Consider the following 25,186-nt stretch of genomic DNA (forward strand, 5'->3'; position numbering starts at 1 on the left):
AACAATGTCTTGGCTCCAAGAATGATCTTTAATTGAAATACCTTGTGAAATTTTATTTTATAACAGAGAGAAAGATTTCAAATATGTTTTGCTTAAAATAACAATAGCAAGCTAGTCAAACCACTTTGCTTTAACTCTAACATCCCCTTAAGCTATAATTTATTACTTAACCAGGTATACAATAAGATGTTTATGTTATGTACTGGTTTTATTTAAATAATTAGAAGAAAATTGATTGCTGTCCAAAATAAAAATAAATCAGGCAATTTGTTTACAATCTCATATTTTGAAAATAAGTAAAAATTTTGTGCAAACATACAGAGGGGGAATTTACCATTTTCATTAGAAGAAAAAATTCTGTGGGGAAAATGATAGTAATGACAGAAACAGAGAAATCTCTTGGGTAATGGTTTAAAAGTTTTCCTTCAAAGATTTTAAAATAGAAAAAATAAGCCATGTAATTTTGAAGAAATAAGGTTCTAAGTTAGTAGATTTTTCATTAATTTATCAAAATTTATTCTGCAAAATTACCATCATGGACCACACCGATGATGTTAAATGCCTATAATGTATTATAACAACAATTTTAATATTCTAACCACTTCATAAGATTGAGCTAAATGTTCTGTCCAAATAAAAGAAATTATAACTGACCAAACCCGTATGATTGATTGCTTTAACCCCAGATTTCTTCTGGGCAGGAAAATAATTCGTATTTATTATTGAACACTTGAACACAATTTATAAAGCACTATTTCCCCCATTTTGGTATCTAATGAGATACCAAATAATTCTCCAGTTTACTTTACTTGAAAGTCTGCAGTAAGACTACTTGAAGGAAGAAGCAAAAACACAATATATATTTGCCTTCAACACTGAGTAGGTGATTTGTTGTAGAGATTATAGATGGAAAATCTGTATTTTTCCTCAACTTTAAAAATGAAGTATTAACCATCCATCAATACGGTTTATTCCTCATGATCTTACTTTTAATTCAAGTTTTCAGAGTCAGCTCCATTTGGTGTGATCTTTGTTGCCACAAAGGGTGAGCTGATGGGAGAGGACAGGATGTCCCAAGCCCCTCAGCAATGGGCCGTGCCCCTTGGGAGAGGAGATGAAAGCTACACTTCACCCCTGGTCACCAGAGCCTCTATCATTGGATGACGCAATACAGCCTCCGTGTTCTGCGCCCGTATACATCTGGGGCTCCGCTCTCCATGATGACTGTTCCAAGGATGCTATACAACAGAAAAAAGGCATTTCAGTATTCCCACCACTTACAGTGTCCAGCCAACGAGACCCCAACAGTGGTTGGAGAGTAGACCTGAAATATGAGATACAAATGGACCTATTCTCAAGCCATTCTGAACCCAATTTTTAAAAAATTAAAATAGTTTTGGTTAGTTAAGATGATTCAAAGGACTGTGCTACCTGACATTGCTATTTAGCTTTCTCTGTGAACTCTCTCTCTTTCCATTTGGCCCATAAATGCCTTGAAAACAGAGCCCAGGTTTTAAATGCAGTTGCATTCCTATTCCCTGACATGGTATTCTACCCTTAACCTGCTCCAGTTGATGTTGGTTTTGGTCAATGAATAAGTAACTTTGGAGGCACTACTAGTAAGGCTTGTGGTTTAATGGGTTTTCCAGGAATAGACAAAGAATTGGTTCAGAGCCAATCCTGAGCTTTTATCTCATTTTCCACTCTACCTCCCCACCTCCAATCTCTACATGCTCTTTCATAACTGGTATTAAACATTTATGAGCTGGCTAGACATGATTGGGGATGTGATGACTCATATTGGGAGACAGGTATATGAGTGGCTCATACAGAATGGGCCAAACTGTTTGCAACAGAATGAGCAAAAAGAGAGAGACTCTAATTTATTTCTGAAAATAGTCAGCTAACTGAGTCCTCAGTGTTTTCTGGGCTTAACCATACTCTTTCATTTGCAAAATTACATTATATGTACCTCTAAAGAAGATTACTTTCATACCCAAAAATTATTTGCTTTTAGCTCCTCAAGAAAAAGTACTATGTAAGGTATTCCACTGCTTTCAAAAATTACAAAACCTTAAGCAACTTTTGAAAATGCCAAATATTTTCATTATCCAGGTTAACAACACATATTAAAACTACAATAAATATTATATATAGTATATATTTTATATGTTATTAACATATATGTATAATATGTAAAATATTTGCTGTAGTTTGAATGTTCAATTCTGAAATATACTTTAGTATCCAGAGCCTTCCTCAAATTAGGAAATAAAGTCATACTGAATCTGGGTTACATAGCAACATGAGTGAGAGCAGGGTTTGGAGTGAGTTTTTCAAAACAAGAAGCCAGTGTTCTCTCTACAAGGAAGTTCTAGGAGGAGAGAATGGTAATCAGCATATTTATGAAGGGCAAATATCAGAAAATATATTTTCTGAAGTGAAATATGAAGGGGCTGAAGTGCCTCTCATGAGCAGAGAAACTATTGTCTCAAAGTTTTTTCAGACTTTTCTAAAGGTTTATGATACAAAGTGTATTCAACCTTGTCCTGTGAGTTAGGAAATACGACTATGATATATATCTAAGACCCAAGCCCAAGAAGCTTATCATAATGCAACTCTTGGTAAAAGTATTATGTCAAATCATATATAACTCCATTTCTACCTGAAGCAGATTGAGCTCCACAACAGCCTGAAAATGTGAGTTGATTTTATGGCCCCTCTTCTAGGGGTCTGACTGGATTTCACAGATGGCCAGGCATCTGGCTGAGGGCTAGACCCTAATAAGACTTAAATAGTCCTCAATCCCTAGGAGAATCCCCAGATCAAGTTAAATTCACAAGAACCCTTTATTCTAGAACATGAAACACAGTTTCTTGGAGTCATTTGCAATTTCGCTGGAACCATACTGACAGCAGCCAGTATAGGTCCGTAACCCCAAGGATGACCTCAAACTCCAGTGTAATTCAGAATAAGGTGGCACTCACTGTGTGCTTGCTTAAAGGGATCCAGCAGACTGCTCTGTGACCAGAGTTTTGAGTGAATGTGGTAACCTCACATAAGACAGGAATCTGGTCCAAATGTATTTCTCTAAGCTCTATGGCATTCCAATACAGCCAGTTGTTCACATAGCTTATACAATTTCACTATTGCTTCTGTGCATAGATGAGACTTTCCACAGTCAGGGAAACTTCAAGATCCAGATAAAGATAATCATTCACCAGGATCCAGGGGGGAAAACTGGCCAACATCTGCTGCCAGGCCTTCCTTGAGGGCCTCGGATGGACTCGCATTCCCGAGGTTTTGATGTTCCTTTACAACCACGAACTGCAGAGAACAAAAGGGAGACAGAAAACACTTAAAATTCATAAACTATCTCAACATACATTAAAGTCTATGGCTTTGTAATGTTCATCCTATAGGAGGGGAAAGCCAAAAGGAAGGCCCTATCAAATTTGTTTCTCTGGCTAGTGAAGGCTTCAGTTTTCAGTGAGAAGTCTTATGCTACTCTCTCTGAAAAGTGAAAGCGAAGTAGCTCAGTCATGTCCAACAGTGGTGTCCGACTCTTTGTGACCCCATGGACTGCAGCCTACCAGGCTCCTCCATCCATGGGATTTGCCAGGCAAGAGTACTGGAGTGGGGTGCCATCGTCTTCTCCGCTTAAAGCAACTAGGCAGTACTAATACCTTTACTGAAGAATCAATTCTAATTCTGGAATCCCAATTTTTGGGCCATGGATCCCTAGGGACTACTTTTTCCATAAGCAACCCATGAATCTACAAGAGGTCTGAAGGTTGCCCCTAGACCAGATAAATAATGCCTCTTACATGTATCTGCTCCAACTTTCCAAATATGTGTGTAGGTGCTTAGTCAATAAAATTCACCTAAATATGATACCAAGGTCTGAACAATTTGGGCTCCTTAGTGACTAATAAGCACTCATAAATGCAGCTACTATTTTTCAGGGATCCATGAAATGTCTTCTCATGCTTGAACAGCTTGGGAACCAAAATTCTAAAAGACAGGCCCAGAAAACAACATTATTTCTCTTTGGTCAACAGAATTATTATTTATGTCATTGTTTGTACTGTCCACATTTGATTGGGCACTTGCAATGCAGGCTGACCAGAGTTAACTGGCTCACATTCACAAGAGATGAATCCACCTGCAATGCAGGAGACCCCAGTCCAATTCCTGGGTCAGGAAGATCCACTGGAGAAGGGATAGGCTACCCACACCAGTATTCTTGGGCTTCCCTGGTGGCTCAGCTGGTAAAGAATCTGCCTGCAATGTGGGAGACCTCGGTTTGATCCCTGGGTTGGGAAGATCCCCTGAAGAAGGGAACACCTACCCACTCCAGTATTCTGGCCTGGAGAATTCCATGGAGAATTCCATATAGTTCATGAAGTCGCAAAGAGTCGGACATGACTGAGCAACTTTCACTTTCACAAAAGATAGATTAAAGTATTAATAGGTCAAAGATAAAAGGAAAGAAAAGAAGATACCCCATGCCCCAGGATGAAGGATACAGTTTGGTCAACTCTTTCCTTGCCAATCAGTAACCCAGCAGAGAGGCTGCCCCAAGGCTCTGGTTGATTATGCTCCATTGGTTCAGAAATGGGCCCTCCACATAATGAGCCCATAGCTCAGAAATATAGAGAAGAAAAGAAAAACAAATTTCCTTGACCATATTTCTCTTTGAAAAAAGTATAGGAAGAATGAGTGGTTTATTCAGTTCAGTTCAGTTCAGTTCAGTCGCTCAGTCATGTCCGACTCTTTGTGACCCCATGAATTGCAGCACGCCAGGCCTCCCTGTCCATCACCAACTCCCGGAGTTCACCCAGACTCACGTCCATCAAGTCAGTGATGCCATCCAGCCATCTCATCCTCTGTCGTCCCCTTCCCCTCCTGCCCCCAATCCCTCCCAGCATCAGAGTCTTTTCCAATGAGTCAACTCTTCGCATGAGGTGGCCAAAGTACTGGAGTTTCAGCTTTAGCATCATTCCTTCCAAAGAAATCCCAGGGCTGATCTCCTTCAGAATGGACTGGTTGGATCTCCTTGCAGGCCAAGGGACTCTCAAGAGTCTTCTCCAACACCACAGTTCAAAAGCATCAATTCTTCAGCACTCAGCCTTCTTCAGAGTCCAACTCTCACATCCATACATGGCCACTGGAAAAACCATAGCCTTGACTAGACAGACCTTTGTTGGCAAAGTAATGTCTCTGCTTTTGAATATGCTATCTAGGTTGGTCATAACTTTCCTTCCAAGGAGTAAGCGTCTTTTAATTTCATGGCTGCAGTCACCATCTGCAGTGATTTTGGAGCCCAAAAAATAAAGTCTGACACTGTTTCCACTGTTTCCCCATCTATTTCCCATGAAGTGATGGGACCGGATGCCATGATCTTCGTTTTCTGAATGTTGAGCTTTAAGCCAACTTTTTCACTCTCCACTTTCACTTTCATCAAGAGGCTTTTTAGTTCCTCTTCACTTTCTGCCATAAGGGTGATGTCATCTGCATATCTGAAGTTATTGATATTTCTCCGGGCAATCTTGATTCCAGCTTGTGCTTCTTCCAGCCCAGTGTTTCTCATGATGGACTCTGTATAGAAGTTAAATAAGCAGGATGACAATATACAGCCTTGACATACTCCTTTTCCTATTTGGAACCAGTCTATTGTTCCATGTACAGTTCTAACTGTTGCTTCCTGATCCGCATACAGATTTCTCAAGAGGCAGGTCAGGTGGTCTGGCATTTCCATCTCTTTCAGAATTTTCCACAGTTTATTGTGATCCACACAGTCAAAGGCTTTGGCATAGTCAATAAAGCAGAAATAGATGCTTTTCTGGAACTCTCTTGCTTTTTCCATGATCCAGCAGATGTTGGCAATTTGATCTCTGGTTCCTCTGCCTTTTCTAAAACCAGCTTGAATATCAGGAAGTTCACGGTTCATGTATTGCTGAAGCCTGGCTTGGAGAATTTTGAGCATTACCTTAGAAAGAAATATTTGTAAGAGAATGGTGAATCCCCTGAACACATTTTCATTTTCTTATTTTCCATAACACTAAGCATCCTTGCCACCTCCTCCTCATCAATAGTCTGCGGTAACACAATGCAAAATTAATACATGACCCACTGTTTAAGGGCACATGCCCATTTTTCTCAGTGGAGAAGGGAATGGCAAACCTTTCCTAGGTATCATACCTTTCTCAGATGAGCCCCCCAGGTCAGAAGTGTCCAATATGCTACTGGGGAAGAGTGGAGAAATGAATGAATGAAGAAGCTGGGCCAAAGCAGAAATGACACTCAGTTGTCTGGCTCAGGCCAGACTTCAGCCCTCTGCACTGCAAATTTTCCAACCGCATGCCTCTCTGCTAGAAGAACCTAGGTTCCAGGATTCTGGCCTGGGTTGGGGAAGGCAGCTGATGGAACCAAACTTGTTTCTGCTGCTTCTCCTCCTCGTTCAGGTGCTCCCCCTCATTCTCACTGATGCCCACAGCAGCAATTGGTGTCAAGATGGTTCTGACCACTGGGGATCAGCCCCTCACCATGGCCCTGTGTCTGTACGCTGCTCACGACAGTGGCAAGCGTCTCTGAGTTTTTAAATAAGAAGATACACACAGATTGCGTTTTTCCTTCTCTCCTATGATTTAAATAAAATGAACTAAACTTGCTACCTAAAACCTGAAGGAAGTACCATATAGACTAACAATGAAATCAGGGTAATTAAGGATTTGAAGACATGAAGCTTCAAAGATCTGAGGACATTTCTGTAACTAGGTTCACCCAGAACCACACATTTAGGGAATCACTAGAAACAGAAGGGATCTTACAGCCCATGTAATCCAAATGCCTTGGAGTCCTGAGGAGGAAACAGGGGTTAAGTGACTTGCTGAAAATTAGCCAATTGGTAGAAGAGTAAAGTCAGAATTTGTTTCTTATTGCATTTCTGTACTCAAGTTCAACCAAAAAATAAGTACACACTGAATGCCTACAACGGGCAGAGACAGATGGTTGCTTGTCCGTCAAAAGCGCAGCCACAGGAAAGCTATTCTCTGAAATGCATATGAGGTAGAGGCAGGAAAATGCGATATGGGAAGGACCCCAAATGATACCTTTGACCCTCTAAACCCCCTTAATAAGCTTTTCTCTATGTGCCCACAGGTTTCACTTCCCCATGGGCCTGCCATATATTCCAGCTTCTTCCACAATATATGCCACAAATGATACCAACAATACACACTAAACCAGTCAACGTGTCTCTGACAGGATCCTGGAAATGGAAATCCCAACCGTTGCAAGAGAGCTTTGTCCCATGTCTGCCCTCTAGGGTTCTAAGATCAGTGACTGAAGAGGATGATCTGTGAAGCATTTTGAACTTTGCAGTTACTATGCTTTTTGGAAAATACAGGATACCTAGGAATATTTGAATTTAAAATTGAACTTTCAGTATTAGTCTGAATTTAACTAGGTGTTCTGTATTTTTATTTGCTAAAGCTGGCAAACTGTTTTGCTGCTGAAGTTTAAGGACTTAAAATGTGTGTAAGAAAAGAAGTTTTAAGAAAATTAGGAGCATAATCTTCAGTTTGTAAGACATCCATCTGAAAGGGATCACCTAAAAATTGGGAAAGACTTTTCACAAACATATAAAAAGCTAAGTTATAGCAAGAAAGTACATGATAGGAAAAAGGATCCCATAAACGTCTTGGGCCATTACATCATGGCACTAGTTTAGCTCGTCTGATTAACTTAGGACACAGTTCCCCCAGCCCCACTGCCCACCCAGGACCTCCTAGTTGTCGTGGTGTTGGGTAATATTAACACCAGCTGGAAGTTATAATAGGTTCCAGTCTCTCTCAACTCAGCAAAGAACCAGAAAAAATGAACTGGGATTAATAGAAAGCCAATTTCTTGCTTCATGTACTTTGGTTACATTACCCAAGGTTGGGGGCAAAAAGGCATCCAGCCTCGCCATCTGCAGGCCTGCTACGGATCACATCTCTGCTCGGTTCTTCACAAGGATTCTTTGGATTTTTCAGTAGCCACTTCTGAGTCCTGCAATAAAGCCAAAATGTGAGACTATCTCAAAACAAAACAGTAGCCCATTCAACAATGGTCAGGCAATTACTTATGTTACTGAAATTTAGGTACCTAAGATGCATGAGAGAAGAGAAGTATTAAGGAGACTAGGAGCATAACTTTGGGTTTTAAAGCCTTCTTTCCTGCATTATTTTACAGATTCTGTTTCACTATTTGCAAGGTACTGTGAGAAGGGAGGAGGAGGGCATGGGAGGCAGGGGAAGGCACGCGTGCATTCATGGATATATCGACTGAGTACTAACTATATCCTAGGCCTTGTGCTAGTACTAGAGACAAAGCAATGGAAAAACAACAAAATCTCTGCTTAAATGGACTTTGAATTTGTAGAGAGGGGAGTGCCTATAGAAACACTATCACAGCAATTGTGTGACACACAATATTAACTCCATCTTATTAGTGAAGCCAGTGGTGTTGGAAAACAGTAGTGATGTACCCAAGGCACGTGGCTACCAAGGGCAGCCCAGGGGCTGGGTCACAGTGATGGGCCAGCTACAAATTGGCATGCGCCATCTACCTCTATAAGGATTAAGTCATGAGCTGCTAGAGCTGCTGACCTTCAACACCCCCTGAAAGGAGTTCAGGGTGAAGAGCAGAAGTGAAGCACTCTGTGCTCTGGGAAAATCTGGCAGGACACAGTTTCAGAGAGTTAAAAATTTTTCAGGAAAAGATTTTATGAACCAAATTCTTGCATCTCCTTGTACCTAGAAAAATACTAAAATTCTTCATGGTGATATTTGCTCCTCATGACTAGCAATAACCTTCTGCAAAAAAAATATGTGCTTGATCACACGTCCTCCCCCTGCCTTCACCAAAATCACATATATTCTGACGTTCCCCTCTACCTCTTTGGAGCAGTTTCTCAGAGCTATCTGAACTGCTGTCTCCTGAGCTGTAGTCTTCATTTTGCTCCAGATAAAACTCAACTCATAACTCTCCTGTTGTGCTTTGTTTTGTTTTGCTTTCAACAGATATAAAGCCTAGGCTCCATCCAGGTCTATGCTAGGCATGGTGTCATGCCCTAGGGGAGGGGGCAAAAGGAAAGGAGATCTAACAGGGACCCCTGTCCTCAGAGCCCAGCCTCAAGAGGGAGAGAGGCTGGTGCATCACATCTGAGCAGCCATCTAAGGGAAGGCAATGAGGGAAAGGCGGTGGGGAAGACACCAGCCAGCCTCAAGATTCCCAAACAGCGCTACTACTTCAAGGCAGATGGCAGCTCAATTCCCTTTGGGAGTGCAACCCTCAGCCACACAGGCCTGTCTGCCCATCTGAAAGTGAAAATTGCTCAGTCGTGTCCAACTCTTTGCGACCTCATGGACTTTAGAGTCCATGCAATTCTCCAGGCCAGAATACTGGAGTGAAGAGCCTTTCCCTTCTCCAGGGGATCGTCCCATCTGCCCATCTGAGGAAGGGCAATAGGAAGATAGGGGCTGCTCTGGAAGCCCATGCCAGGAGCTGTGAATTCCATGTAACAGATGGAACCCACTGGGAAATTGTGTGGGTTATTATTTTTAACCAAAGGCATCAAAGAGAACAATTGAAGTGGTTAACATAAACAGTTCCAAAGTTTCAAGGTAGTTTGTGGAACATACTTCCTGTTGATTTTCTTACAAAGCAGGCCTTTCAAGAAATCAAGTTTCATGAAGTAATTACACTACCATACTTCAAAAAATTTAGTTTCACAAATAGCCTTTTCAGAGATACACAAAACAAATAGTGTTTGGACAGTTAATCTAAATAAGACAGGCAAGACTGATACAAAGGGAGGAATAACTGATTTTATCTCTTTAAAGAAAATTGCTCAACACACCTAACTGACAAACTCAGTGCTGGAGTTGTATTTACTGGTATATATCAGTGATGTGGCAATATTTAAGTTGGCAGTTTTAATTTGATCCCAAGAGAATCTTATTATGTTGTAGTCCACAGAATAAGAAAAAAAAAAAAAAAACTTAGCAATTATAGTACATGTGGACTTAAGTTTCTTCCTTCCATTTTTTTTTTTTTTACAGTATTTGCCAAACATCTGCTTTTCTTTTGACATTCTGTCCAATGGATGAACAGCTGATTATTCAGTATTCTGTCTACAAACATCCAACATATTGACTGAACACTAGGCTAAAAAGTACAAAGTTTACTGATGGACCACTGAATTAAAATGTCAAATTTTTGCCCGTGAATCCTGTGTCTCAAGATAGAAAAGGGTTTGGAATGTGGGACTCCTTGGGGAAGCTTATAGTTCTTGGAAAATCATAACAATAAGAACAGAAAGCATTTATTAAGCCCTAAATTAGCCAGACAAACTACAATAGTACATAAAATGCTTTTCAATATTGAAAATAGTAGATGACGCTGGCCTACTTTTTAAGAAAGTGGAAAATGAGCAAACAATACGATGCCCAATGTAGTGGGGTTTTTGTGTGTAATAAATATGTAAATACTATTATTCCACAGTTCTGAGCTTTTAACTGGAAATGATTAAAAACACAAACTCCAAGAACCAGAAACTTCCTTCCAATTTAGGGAAGACACTGATATTCTTGAGCAGAAGTTAGTATTTTGTGGGAAATCAACTCAATGGACAGGATGTATGAAAAATTATAGTTATGCAGGCTGGGGACGGGGTAAGGAGAAGCCTGTGATGCTAAAAGAAAAAGTTGGAATATGAAAATGCATGATGTTATATAGCCACCCAATATACTACATACGTCCATGGACAAAGACTGGAAAGGAACAATAAAACCACAGATGTTTTAGAGCAGTGAAACCCTGGATCATTTTTTGTTTTGTTTTGTTTTCTATTTCCTGTTCTTCCAGTTTTTAAATGAAATAAGTATGTAGAAGCAGCTCATCTCCAAGAGCCCCTGGGAGGAGCTTGAAGGAGGTGGAAAGTTCCAGTGGATGCAAAATCACCTGTAGTAGTAGTGAGCTCTGCACAGCCCGAGGAGCAGCAGGAAAGCCAGCACCAGCGCACGGACAGCCACCGGGCTGGTGTTCCACTGATGCCCACGGCCTGCACTGTGCGGATCCCACCCATCGAAGTCTATGTACTCACCTCGCTTCCCAGGGTAGCCAATGGGACAGCTGTGGCAACACACAGACAGAAGTCAGCAGTGAGCCATGGCCAGAAACACTTACATTCTTGTACTAGCCAGTCATCTCTCAGCCTCTACACTTCAGCCTCATACTTTGTGAAGACTATGGGAAATCCATCAGGGCTCAGTTGCTGCTGTTGTTCAGTCACTCAGCTGTGTCCCACTCTTGCAAACCCATGGACTGTAGCCCACCAGGCTCCTCTGTCCATGGGATTTTCCAGGCAAGAAATACTGGAATGGGTTGCCATTTCCTTCTTCAAGGGATCTGCCCGACCCAAGGATCGAACCGTCTCTCCTGTACTGGCAGGCAGTTTCTTTACCGCTGACACCCCAGGAAGCCAAACGGGTCAGTTGAAAGCACTCTGATCTACAAGTTACTGCAGCATAGACTTCCCCCATTGGTCTGTTGGCCCTGGGATTGATTCGGGGTTATTTGCATACCATCTCTATAAGGCACTGCAGAACACTGATTAAAGATCAATTTCTGTTAAAAGACGAACTGCCTCTCTCTAAGACCAACACAAAGCAACCCTGCCCTAGGAGCAAAGGGAGTTTTCAAACAAATGTTTGGCCAGATTGCAATCAATATAAGTCAAAGGAAGGAAGAATTTGAAAGCAGAGTCTTTTACTTGAGACCAGGTTATAAAAGAATGTGAGTAGCCTCTGAACAGGAAGCAGAGGAAACCATTTTTCTTACTTTTTTCTTAAAGGTCATAGATCCAAAAGGTCTCAGTGGTAACAAGAAGCACACACTTACTTTCTTCAAGAGAGAAAAACTAAGTGGAGGGAAAAGCGGCATTCACCAACATCCCGCTGTTCATTAGTGAAACTGTTACTGGAATTATTGTTGTTCATATGGGGCCTCCCTGGTGGCTTAGATAGTAGGTAAAGTATCTGCCTGTAATGGAGACCTGGGTTCGATCCCTGGGTTGGGAAGATACGTTGAAGAAGGGAATGGCTACCTACTCCAGTATTCTTGCCTGGGGAATCCCATGGACAGAGAAGCCTGGTGGGCTACAGTCCATGGGGTCTCAAGAAGTCCAAGACACAAGATGGGACGGAGTGACTAACACTATTAGCAACCAACACAGGCTGTGAACTTTTATGTGAAAGTAAATGAAACAATGCTGCCATCTACTGGGAACGCATGCTTCCAGAGCCTCTCAGGATCTTGAGTAGAATTAATTATTCTTTGAAAGAGCATAAACTTTAAAAATAGTCTACTAAGCATTTTGTGATGCTCACTTGTTAGGAATTTCTTCCCCTTGGCCCTGGATCCACTAACTATATACCCATGCCCCCACTTTATTCCAGAAGGAGATGAAGGCATGAATACACAGAGAATGGACATCAGTCCCCATGATGGGAAGAGGCAGCAAGGGACAAGCTTTAGATGAATCATGCATCTCCTGCATGGATCAAGCCCCAGAAGAGATCTCAAGTCTAGTCCTAGTTGTACCTTGAGTTAGTCATAGGAGCTTTGGCAAGTCACTTTCAGAGACAGAAGGGAAAGAAACCAGCGTTTGCTATACACATTATGTTTCTGATACTGGGATAGTTAGATAGCATCACCGACTCAAGGGACATGAATCTGAGCAAACTCCAGGAGATAGTGTAGGACAGGGGAGCCTGGCATGCTACAATCCACGGGGTTGCAAAGAGTCAGACATGACTCAGCAGCTGAACGCTGGGCACTTTTGTTTTGTTCTCAATGGTAGATTTCCATTTTATAGATGAGGAAAGTGAGATGCAGAGGAGTTACATAATTTGTACCAGGTCACACGGCTAGTGAATGGCAGTTTTGATTCAAATGGTTCTCTGATTTCAAATGGTTTCTCTGTATTCTTTCTACTACGTTGGGCCACATCCAAAAAGAGTTTTCAGTTCCATGCACCTCTGAAAAACTGTTCTGACTCTGCAAGAGCATGCACGATCTGAGTATAGCACCATGGAGGACCATCCAGTTATTCCTGGCTTTGCTGATGCTGTTTTAACACATCCATTTAACAACAACACATGTTTTAACAACAACCCATTGGTTATACACATCCATTATTAACACCTAGCAGCCATTTTTAAACTGGTGGATATTAACAGGCCACACCTCCGATCCTCTCAGAGATCGTAAAGTCTCAAGTAATAAGTCAAGCACATGATAAGAGTCTGGAGAGTTAAGCAGGCTGCGATATCAAAGCCTTTCAGCCTTATAAGGCCCAGAGCAATCAGCCAGCATTTCACAAGGGCAGGCCACACATCACTAATTTTTTGGGTTTTGATTAATTCTTCTCCTACATTAAACAGAAAGTTTCCTAGCCAAATAAGCTTGGTTCCATGGTCAAACAATTTCAAGTTCTGGACTAAACAAAGGTCAACAAGACTTTTTCACATGTTGTGGTGACCATGAATCAAGAATTGAAGGCTAGCGTAAGCAGCATTTCTTAAACTGTGCCACACGATCCTTTTCTCATGAAACATTTCACAGCACCATAGTTTGGGCAACTTGGGCTGAAGAAGACCTGCCCTAGAGGCTGTGGGTTGGTTCAGAGCCAAACCAGAATAAATGAGGACCTCTTCTGTGCTCAAGAGGTTTGGAATCCTCTGAGAACCCCCGAGCAGGGGCCCTCTGAGGAGGCCTGTGGTGTAGAGACTTCCGGTTCTCATATCCTCTGCATCCCCAGGGCAGCTGGGATTTCCTACATCTGGGAGGGGAGCTTCCATTGCCTCCAAGCAAGGAAGGAAGAAAGTTCCTTTACTAACCTGCTCACAACATCGTGAACAGTCTCTGGGCTTCCCAGGTGGCGCTAGTGGTAGAGAACCCACCTGCCACGGCAGGAGATGCAGACGACCTGGGTTCAGTCCCTGGGTTGGGGGAAGATCCCCTGGAGGAAGGCATGCAACCACTCTAGTATTCTTGCTTGAAGAATCCCATGGACAGAGGAGCTTGGTGGGCATGGTCCACAGGGTCGCACAGAGTTGAACATGACTGAAGTAACTTAGCACTCATGTATACATGTGCAGAATGATGCCTGTGAGATGTTTCTAATAACTGTTGGACTGAGAAGCACTCCCTAGAGATGTTTTCTTTTTATGGAATTAAAAAAATACAAGGTGAGGTCATTGGGGCATGGAAGGATGGAAGGGTTGGATATCTGACAAATCCATGTTTTTATTAGATATAGAATTCAAAAACAAATTATGATCCAGATTAATGAGAACTCTGGTGATATTTTAAATATTGCTTTTGATTGCTGCTGCTGCTGCTGCTAAGTCGCTTCAGTCGTGTCCGACTCTGTGCAACCCCATAGACGGCAGCCCACCAGGCTCCCCCGTCCCTGGGATTCTCCAGGCAGGAACACTGGAGTGGGTTGCCATTTCCTCCTCCAATGCATGAAAGTGAAAAGTGAAAGTGAAGTCGCTCAGTCGTGTCCGACTCTTAGCGACCCCATGGACTGCAACCCACCAGGCCCCTCCGTCCATGGGATTTTCCAGGTAAGAGTACTGGAGTGGGGTGCCATTAAAGGTGCTTAAATTTAAGTGTTAGATCCAGTTTAATTGTCATTTTGTAGCAACTCATATTTAAAATATTATTAGAGGAATATGATATTTTCATCGGGTTTTAATGACAGAAACGAAAGCAGTGTGCTAAAGAGTGTTCACAAGTCATTTAATGATTGGTGCTATCAGTTCCAAGTGAAATTGATGTGCTAACTACAATACATAACTCTGCAGTACCCTTCTTCTTCTTATAATGCCTTTAATAATCCAAAGTTAAAGTGTCAGAGAGAAACATAAACCATTGCTAGGATACTTGTTTTCATAATTTCATTACCGGGAATAATAAAAAGCCATGAACAGATGAAAACAATTTGATCCTTATTATCAAAATCAAGAATGATTATCATCAAGTACTAAATTTATCTTAGGTTAGAAAATCATGGCATGAAATATGAATATGAAAACAGATTTCTATTAGGACTGAGTTATTTTTTCTAATATTCACAAACATTTCCCACTATTTTTGTCAGGATGACGTGATTTCTAATGCAAGGCCATATTCTTCATCACAGAATATAATTTATCCTAGTAATTTAGACTATGTTTCTACTAATTATGATTAATAATCAAAGCTTTTAAGCTTATAGCACCTACTCATGAGGATCAACGTACTCTCTCACTCCATCATTAGGCACAGAGAAAATTATCACTGAGTCAGGAGGCCAGCCAGAAGAGACCTATTTATTTTTCAGTATCTATCCATTCCCTCAGATTGCCTTCAGATTATGAAAGTTACTAAAAGTAAGATTTGATACAGAACTAGATCTTCTGGGCGGGGTTTTACTAAACACTGAGGGGCACGGTTTTGAGGGAGTATGGTGGGAGCAGGCTGACACATAACCCACCAAAGCCATCACAGTGACCAAGGCAGAGCAAAGGCAGCCGTGGCTGCATTTATCAGTTGTTAACAACAAAAATGCAAACGCCAACTATTAGGATGTACAGGGAGAAAAATGGAGGCCCAGTGTGACTGTATGTAACACTTTTTAAAATTTAGAAACGTAGCACTGATGCTCCCCATCTATTTGGCATAAAATAGAAGTTTTAAGAAATTCTCTGTTTACTTCCCAGACTGTACCAGTAGTAACAGCAAGTTATTTAAGTCAGAGGGGAAATCACCCAATTCCTTAAATTTCATATTTGCCACTGACACCTGGGGTGTGTGTGAAATATTCAGAAAGAGTGTAATACACACATTATATATATATATATATATATATGTAAATAACAGATTTACATGTGTGTGTGCTCAGTCATGTCAGACTCTGCGACCCCATGGACTGTAAGCCCACTAGGCTCCTCTCTCCACCTCCAGGAAAGAATACTGGAATGGGTTGCTACTTCCTCCTCCAGAGGCTCTTCCCTGACCCAGGCACGGAATCCGAGTTTCCTGCCTCTCCTGCACGGGCAGGCAGATTCTTTATTGCTGCACCATGTGGGAAGCCCAGATTTACATATATAAATTACATATATTTTTCACTATGGAAAAGTTTAATTATAGAAAAATCTCAATATAAATTTTTTGAATTCACTAAAACTTATGGGCTGCAATATCATATCTCTACAGAAAAATAGTTTGACTTACTGGCAGGAGAACAGGTTGGCAATGCCAAAATATATACAGACACGACCATTGAGGCAGTACCCTTCAAAATTCGGGGTATATTCAGGGAAACATTTTTTCAAAAAATTGTGTCCATTCTTCCCAAGGTGAGACAGCAGAGTAGAGTCTAGAAGAATCAAAGGCATTTCTTTTACTTTCTGAAGTGACTGGAGTCTTTCAGATATCAACATCAGGAACTAGTTTCTGTGAACAATTTGTCATATGGAACAATAATTTCACTTTCTTAACCAGACCTTATGGAATTTGCTATGGAGTCACCCATTTTGCTTAAGGTTCAGCACTATCTGATATAAAGTATATTGGAGGCAAGTAAGAGAATGGTCAATCCTAAGACCATATGAACCCTGAGTACAGATCTCTTATAAAAGCCATCTGTCATCTATAAAAACACACCATGTAAAACAACAGTTAGCTTAAGAGGGTCTCACTGAACAACCGTCTCTCTTCATGGCTTATAACCACCCACCACTATACAGTCCATTACTCCCAGTTCCCTGGGAGTCTCAAAATTTTATCCCACAGGATACTTGCTTCTAAACGCAATTTAACTTTCAGGGGAGCCCTCAAAGACAGGACTAGCAACTTTGACAGAGAGGAAATGTTACCATAACAGAGGGGATGCCCAAGTGGAAAAGTCCCTTTTATTAATGGTTCACTGCTCTTTAAAAGAAAAACATTAGGGTGTGTAGCTGACTACATAAATATTAGGAGTTTTTCAATACCTCTAAGAAGAGCAAATTATTTGAGAAAATAATATACTGAAAAACCAGAGCCCCAAACAAGTGCCGAATTTTCCTTTTTCAGGATGTTTTCTGCTTGCAGGGCTGAGATGGGTAAATGGCTGTCAGTGACTAAGCTGATTCTGGCTTCCGGTGTCTTTGAAGCCAACCCCCCGCCACCCTCTGACCACCCCTCCCCATTCTGGAGTGCTGATGGTGAGAAGATACTGCTTTTGCAGGGGGAGGTTTCAGGAAGCAGAAATGGACTATAATTAACAATTTTAAAAGTTCTCATTCAGCTCAAGAAATACTGATTTTTAAAGTTATACTTTAAAATCCTTGAAAGTGATTCAAAATGCCAGCAGACCAGACATCCTCCCCAACCTGTCTAGCCCTGCCAAGTTCTCCCAGCGGCCCCCAAAATCAACATTACAAATCAGGACATTAACTGAATAGTTAAAGAGAACCACCTGTGTTCTCACCTATATTGCATTGTGAATAATAAAAAAGGATTTATTCCAGATGCTATTAAATTAAGAAAACTTGGACCATTTCATTCTCGACCTTATCATCAATCTAATCAGGAGAGGAAACTCACCAGCCTGATTGAACCAAATGATTTCTTGAAGCTCTAATGAAAACACACTTAAGTAGAGATTTTTTGGGAATCAAGTCCCTCCCCTTGGATCCAAACCACCCACCAACCTACCAGGGCAAATCTGTCCAGGCTCAGACAAGTCGCCAGCACACGTGCAAGTGTGGTTTCCCTCCATATTTGTTCAGGTGGCATTTTCCCCACAGCTGTGCACGCCCCGTCGGCACTCATCAATATCTCCAGGAAAAAGGAGTAGGAAAGAGAAAAGTGAGGTGCAGAGGAGACCAGAGGCTCATATAGTAATTGAAAAACCCAATATTCTGGAAAAGAAGCATCTTCAATTTGTGTCGTGATACATGTTCTCAGAGCTCTGTACATTTTTAGATTCAAAAATTCTATTATCCATGTTGGAAAGAGAGATGAACTGGGTCCCTGGGGTGCATACCCATGCAGGTAAACTCCTGATGTCAGGCTGGAAGCTTCCTTACTGCTTGGAAGGAAAGGAAACTTCCCAGCACAAATAGCTCTGTGGGAAAGTTGGAGATGGTAAACTATCTCTAGGTAAACATTTAGAAGTTCAGATCCTATTAAATAAAACATTTTGCCCTTTTAACACAGATATAAATGAAATCATCTCTTTCTTTCCCAACTACCCATCTTTTCTGTTCTTAGTTATCACCACCATAACCTTTAGGTCCTTCCTCTCTTCAATTTTCCATCGCTGTAAGAGGAGTAGCCTTCCTACATTCCCCGTATCCCATCTCTCCTCTACTCTCCTAAGCATCAGTGCCACATTGATCTTCCCCAACCACACCTCCCATCATTGCACCACTGACTCAAATGCCTAATAAAGCGTACTCATGCCCCCAGGTTCATCCAAAGTAATACTTCCTCCATGAAGTCCTTCCCAATACCTCAAACAGGTATTTCTACCTATTCTAAACTCCCACTTCATTTTTAGTTCTCTTATGATGCACATCTTTCTTCACTACTTATCACAGCTGCATTAATTTTAGATTATATTCTAAAGGTGGGGAACAATGCAGAGAACAAGAAAAAGCTCACTGTTTCTATGTGACCTGAGGACTCCATGCCACTCAGGCAGGCTGGGCCTTAACGCTCTGCTACATGAAAGGAGGTATGTGAGTAATAGAGTCGGAATCCAGAGTATACTGACTTTAAACATCCAAGAAAGTATACCTTCCTTTTTCTTCAAAGTAAATGAAATATAAAGCCTGTTTGTCTAAATTATCTATGAGCCTGTTTAATTAGAGCAGTGACATTTTCCTGACTGACAGCCAAATATGTGCTTAAAAGAGCATTTACAGATGTTTGTGGACTCCACAAAACTAATCTGATAAAGGTCTGATTTAAATCAACCAGATCCAGAAAATTGGTAGTTATGACTGATATTTCATCTTTAACCTCAACGTGTGGGAGAAAGCCATGCCATTTTCAGTTTCTTATCAGGGCATCTGCCCTTCACCGTGAAAAGATTTCCATGTTTTCAGAAGGAAAAGAAAACACTGGAAGAGACATTTTAAAGCCCCATAAAACTTGAGATAACTATTTTACTGGGCCAGGATGGCTTCAAGTCAGGTCTTCACTTGTACAGTGATGCTGTGCTATTGGCACCTGGAATGGTACATGATATCCACTAAGTGAACTCCCAACCCAACCAGCCACACCCAGACCTTGGCAGAGGATGGTGATTATGAAAGAGGTCTTAATCATTCGCTGCTTATATTTAAATGTCAGTGGCTTGAACTGATCAAGAGCCAGCCAGCGAACCCTCTGATAGAATCTTCACGCACAGCAGTGACTTCCAACAAACCCATGTCAGCTCTGAAGTTCACCACAGTTCAGTTGCCAAATTCAGTGACAAAGAAAACGCTGTCCGGTTTTCCCCTTGATGGCTCACAGTATGGGGTATTGATCAGGTAGTGATGTCACTCAACCCCCAGAGAAAGAATTAGAAAGGCAGAGGGGAAAACAGCCTCTGTAGAGGGTAGGCGCTAAGTAGTGCGGTCATGGCCAAAGGGCACAGACTTGACTATTTACCACGAACTGAAATATGTCAGTTTGAACAGGTCACACAACTCCCCTTTTCGACTTAACATGTATCACTGCAGTTATACCCTGTCTTTTCTCAAACTGCCACACCCAGCATTCAGTGATTCTCCAAGGCTTGCCCCTATCCACTTCCCTCCACACACAGCTTTCCTACCCAAACAGTGGATTCCATCTCCCTGGTAGCTCTCTGAGCGCCAGCAGACATAGCCGCCTTCTGTATTGACACACTTGGGGGAGGTGGGAGGGCAAACTGAGAGACCCATCTCACGTCCATCTACATCTGCAGGCAAAACAATGAGCTAGTGAAATATGCACGCAATCCTGGTATAAACTACTACAGTAGGAAAATGAAAGCGTTAGTCGCTCAGTTGTGTCTGACTCATTGTGAGCCCATGGACTGTAGCCCACCAGGCTCCTCTGTCTATGGCATTCTCCAGGCCAGAATACTAGAGTCAGTAGGCATTCCCTTCCTCCAGGGAATCTTTTCAACCCAGGGATCGAACCCTGGTCTCCTGTATTGCAGGCAGATTCTTTACTGTCTGACCCACCCAGGGAAGCCCATAGTAGGAAAGAATAGTGTAATCTTACATACACTCATCTAGCCATTTACAGGTACTGTTTGCAAACATAATGCAAGCCTGCATTTGGACCCAAAGTTCATTTCTGAATCAATTTTCACAGATTTCTCAGTGTTTGACTAGCTAAGTATGTGTAAGTAAATCACTTTGTGCCAGAGTTTCAAACCATAAGAACATTTACAACAATGGCCATCAAAATAAAATAGAAACCTATCTAGCCTGGATGGGAGGCGAGGTTGGGGGAGAACGGATACATGTATATGCGTGGCTGAGTCTCTCTGCTGCTGTACACCCGAAACTACCACAACTTTGTCAACTGGCTATACTCCAACACAAAATTAAAAGTTAAAAAAAGAAACCTATCCAGCAAAGCCTATTTAATAAATTAAAACTTATGATCTAAGCCTTTGAGGGGAAAAGTTGTTTTTCTTGGAATTGGGGAGTTTATAAATTTGACTTGAACTCAAATTCATGCTTCTAAAGCTAATTATAAATTCATCTCCTTAATATCAACTATATACATTATGGAATTCTAATATAAACTCAATGCACTAGAGCATATACTCTATGTTTCATTTTTTTCTATGCATATATCCACTACCTTTTAGCTAATATGAAATAATTTACTCATACCTGAGGATAACATAAATCCTCCTGGAGATTTTGAGTCAATACAATCTGAGAGAATCTTTTTTATTCACTATTTTCCAGATATGTGTATTTGGATTTTGCTCTTACCAGAACATTGTTTTCCATCTCCAGCAAATCCTTTCAAACACTGACATGTGACATCTGCTCCCTTTGAAAGGCACTCAGCCTGTGTACTGCATCCCATGGCATCAGTCTTTATTATCTGCAAACAGTAAGAACCCTATCAGATTATTTTCAGATCTCAGAGGAAAAAAATAGACTTTAATGCTTTGCATTCTACAGAACATTCTAGAACTTCTTTTGTCAAGTTCTGGGACAGGTTAACCTCCAAACAGAAACACCATGTTGATCTGTAATCTGTATCTATATCAAAGGGTCCACAAGCCATATGCTTCTGTTTACATGCTCTCAACAAATCTTCAGTCTTAAAGAATTATGTGGTGTTCAGAACCCTCCTGTGAACTTATTTATAATTTTTTAAAGAATTTGCAAATTTGAACTATAACATTTCTAGGAGTAAATGGACTCAAATGTTTTAAATTGTATTGCTTTATTTGAGAATTCCCAACCATCATGAAAGGGTCAACATATTCTTATCTCCCAAAGATAATATGTAGCAAGTAGGTCTATGTACCAACATGACAAAGAGATTTCATCATAAAAAGATTTACTGTCAATTTACTAAAATTATGTTTCATGTATAATAGAATATGTATGTCAAAAATGTATGTTTTACTATCAAGATTTATGCCGTGACTTGCAAACCTCTAGGCACTTTTACAGAGTTATGAACCATACAAACTAAATGCTGTAAATGGATCATTTCATTTCATACTCCATTGAAATGCAAATGCCCCAGGGAACAGAGTTGCCTGTTGAGCCATAAACATGAGCAAGTTTTTTTTTCTTCCTTTAGCTACTTATGTATGAAATCATTCTCCAAATGCCTCCTCTCTGTTGGAGTTGGGGGTATCTGACATACCACAGCAGGATATAAACTATCTTCTGTCTTTTCACTGGTAAACTTGCTCATCTGAATATAGAAGAGGTCAAGAAACCCTCCAAAGTTGCCCATAAATTAAAGAAAGTTAAGTGATCTAAGTAGGATTCAAGTCCCATGAGAATGTAGACATCGGGTAATTGCATTTGACTTGCTTCGCTATTTGAGTGAAAAGATTTCTTTTGTGGGAATACATGCCTTTCATGCTTGCTTGGTCACCTCCTGTCACTCGTGACTCTTTGAGGTGGATAAGTTCAGCCTAAATCAGTTATCCATTGGATTCAGCATTTATTTGGAAGACTAGCTCCCAAATCACAAGGCTGTTCAGAGAGTATGGTGGACAGCATCCAATTACCCCAGACATTTTAAGTCACTAGTGGAATTAGAATATGATTCAGGAATTACTTGGTAACTTGCAATCCCCCAGGATTCCCTGGTGGCTCAGAGGTTAAAGCGTCTGCCTGCCTTGCAGGAGAGAGACCTGGGTTCGATCCCTGGGTTGGGAAGATCCCCTGGAGAAGGAAATGGCAACCCACTCCAGTATTCTTGCCTGGAGAATCCCATGGACGGGAGGAGGCTGGTGGGCTACAGTCCACGGGTGGCAAAGGGTCGGACACGACTGAGCGACTTCACTTTCTCTTTTGCTTTCAATCCCCCAGGCAATGAAAAGCAATGGACATGCGTTTGCAGTTGGGGGGTAGGCCATAGCCAAAGTTCTTTTTGCCACCCCCTGGCTCCAGAAGGAGCGAATGCCTGTGCTCCACGTGCCTCCTCTCTAAAATACAGTGACAGTTTCCATCCAGTCTACTTCACATGGTTGTTTTAAGAACTTGAACAAAAAGTGATTAAAAAAAAAAAGTTTTGAAAATTTTGAAATATACATATCTAGATAAGGGTGATAAAGGAGAAAAGCATTGTGATGGCCTGTATCAGAATTAGCCTTATCACACTAGAAAAGACTCTGCAGTCTGTTAGTAAAACTAACAAAATTAATTCACTCCAAAATGCCTACTATGTGTCAGATCCTCATGAGGGCCAAAAATACAGTGGTGGAGGATATAGATGAGAGTTCTGCTTTCTTACATGATTAATTACTGAAGTTTATGTGTAATGAGCACAGTCAAAAACAATACTGGCTTCCAAGAGGGCTGAAACAGCTCTTGTACTGCCTGGTCAGGAGACTAGGAAAGTCTTTCTGAGAAACAGCATATTATGTTGAGATATGAAGGATTCACAGGACTTGGTGGGGAGGGGGTTAGAAAGAGCACTGTAAGTCAAGAAAACAACACCTGCGTGTTACAGGCAAGGCCTATGTAATGGAAGAAGGCCATCCAAAGCGGGGATAGAAGGGCACAAACTAAGGCTCATGAGGTAGACACAAGTTAGTTTCTCCAGGGCTCAACAGGCTACATTAAGAATTTTACATTTTAGTCATGAATTTAGAAGAATTTGTGATTTTAATAAATTTCACAATGAAACTTTTTATGATTGAATCGCTTTGCCATGTGGTACACAGATCTACTTGCCACATATCATTATGTGTCTTTGGGGAATAAAAACATACTGACCTAAAATCTAATATAAAGTTTTCAAACTCTTTTTATTATAGCTACTTGCTTGAAATGAAAATTTCACTACAAAACATAAGTAAGACCTCTTAACCACACACAGGCAGAACTAAAACTTCACAGGCTAAGACAAAATAGAATAGAATCCAGGGAAGGAAAGATGAGGCAGTTCACCAGGACAATTTCGTTCATTCTACAGTCTCCAGGTAGGAAGCCAAACACAGCCTATTATATGTGTATTCCACATCTCTGGCCATGTTGTCACTTGCTCATTGCACCCATGGGGCCTAGTTTCCCATCTGTCATTCACCTTGGTTTTTGAGTTCCCCAAACAATAGGCTTTCAAAATATCTTCTATCAGCTTAGAGGAAGGTTCTCCATACTGCTGATATTTATTATCTCTACTGTATTATTCTATCATATTGTTTGTCTCAGTATCAGACTGTGACTTTGGAGGCTGGGGCTGCATTTAGCTCAGCATGCTGTCACCAGCCCATAGCACAGCGTACGGCAAATAAATAGTCACCAGATGAATAATATTCCTAACGTAACTATGTTTCCAGTACTTCTTTTCTTGACATGAATTACTGATAACTACTCAGTCATAATTTTCAAAATCTTTGGTCAAGTCATTAACTTAATAATATAGCTTAGTTTCAGTTTTCAAATCTGTAAAATGAGACACTGTGATAAGGGTTAAATTAGAGAATACATTTAAAGGATCTGGTAAACTCTAACGGTCTGTAAAAATTATTACTAAAAATATTCACCTCTTTGTATTATATCAAAAATCACACTGATAAATTCCTATAAAGAGAGGTAAGAGGTTCCAGGGCCTTGTTAACTATACTTTGCCAACAACAAAAGTTGTGGTTGAGTGTATATGAAGTCCTAATATGGAGTTCTCCAATTGATTTTTAAGCCACATACTGTGTTAAAATTAAGATTTACTCAGAAATACAAACAAATAAAATGTTTCAAAGCAGAGCTGCACTGACTGAATGGCAGAGACCTAGCATGAAGAAGAGGTGGGGTTTGCAGGAGCTTTAGGGCTGAGCTAAACCCTGTTTGAAAACCACTACCTTCATGAGTCGAAGGCGATGGCACCCCACTCCAGTACTCTTGTCTGGAAACTCCCATGGACGGAGGAGCCTGGTAGGCTGCAGTCCGTGGGGTCACTAAGAGTCGCACACGACTGAGCGACTTCCCTTTCACTTTTCACTTTCATGCATTGGAGAAGGAAATGACAACCCACTCCAGTGTTCTTGCCTGGAGAATCCCAGGGATGGGGGAGCCTGGTGGGCGGCCATCTATGGGGTCGCACAGAGTTGGACGCGACTGAAGCGATTTAGCAGAAGCAGCAGCAGCTTCATGAGTGAACAGAGTATAAAAGAATTAGGTTCCCTAGAACTGGACATGGAACAACAGACTGGTTCCAAATAGGAAAAGGAGTACATCAAGGCTGTATATTGTCACCCTGTTTATTTAACTTATATGCAGAGTACATCATGAGAAACGCTGGACTGGAAGAAACACAAGCTGGAATCAAGATTGCCGGGAGAAATATCAATAACCTCAGATATGCAGATGACACCACCCTTATGGCAGAAAGTGAAGAGGAACTCAAAAGC

General features: G+C 41.1%; 1 protein-coding gene across 1 annotated transcript in view; it reads right to left on the minus strand.

Moving 5' to 3' along the window:
- Positions 1 to 268: 268 nt before the first annotated feature.
- The window catches only part of EGF (epidermal growth factor), a 102,825-nt gene continuing 77,907 nt past the window's right edge, over positions 269 to 25,186 (minus strand). The window contains 10 exon segments of the mRNA XM_061419399.1: positions 269 to 1,134; positions 1,137 to 1,238; positions 3,222 to 3,327; positions 7,939 to 7,961; positions 7,964 to 8,055; positions 11,011 to 11,181; positions 16,333 to 16,477; positions 17,800 to 17,922; positions 19,913 to 20,038; positions 21,075 to 21,189. Coding sequence (XP_061275383.1) covers positions 995 to 1,134; positions 1,137 to 1,238; positions 3,222 to 3,327; positions 7,939 to 7,961; positions 7,964 to 8,055; positions 11,011 to 11,181; positions 16,333 to 16,477; positions 17,800 to 17,922; positions 19,913 to 20,038; positions 21,075 to 21,189 — 1,143 coding nt within the window. The 3' untranslated portion in view covers positions 269 to 994.

The sequence above is a fragment of the Bos javanicus genome, chromosome 6 (assembly GCF_032452875.1).
Source record: "Bos javanicus breed banteng chromosome 6, ARS-OSU_banteng_1.0, whole genome shotgun sequence".
Taxonomy (NCBI): Eukaryota; Metazoa; Chordata; class Mammalia; order Artiodactyla; family Bovidae; genus Bos; species Bos javanicus.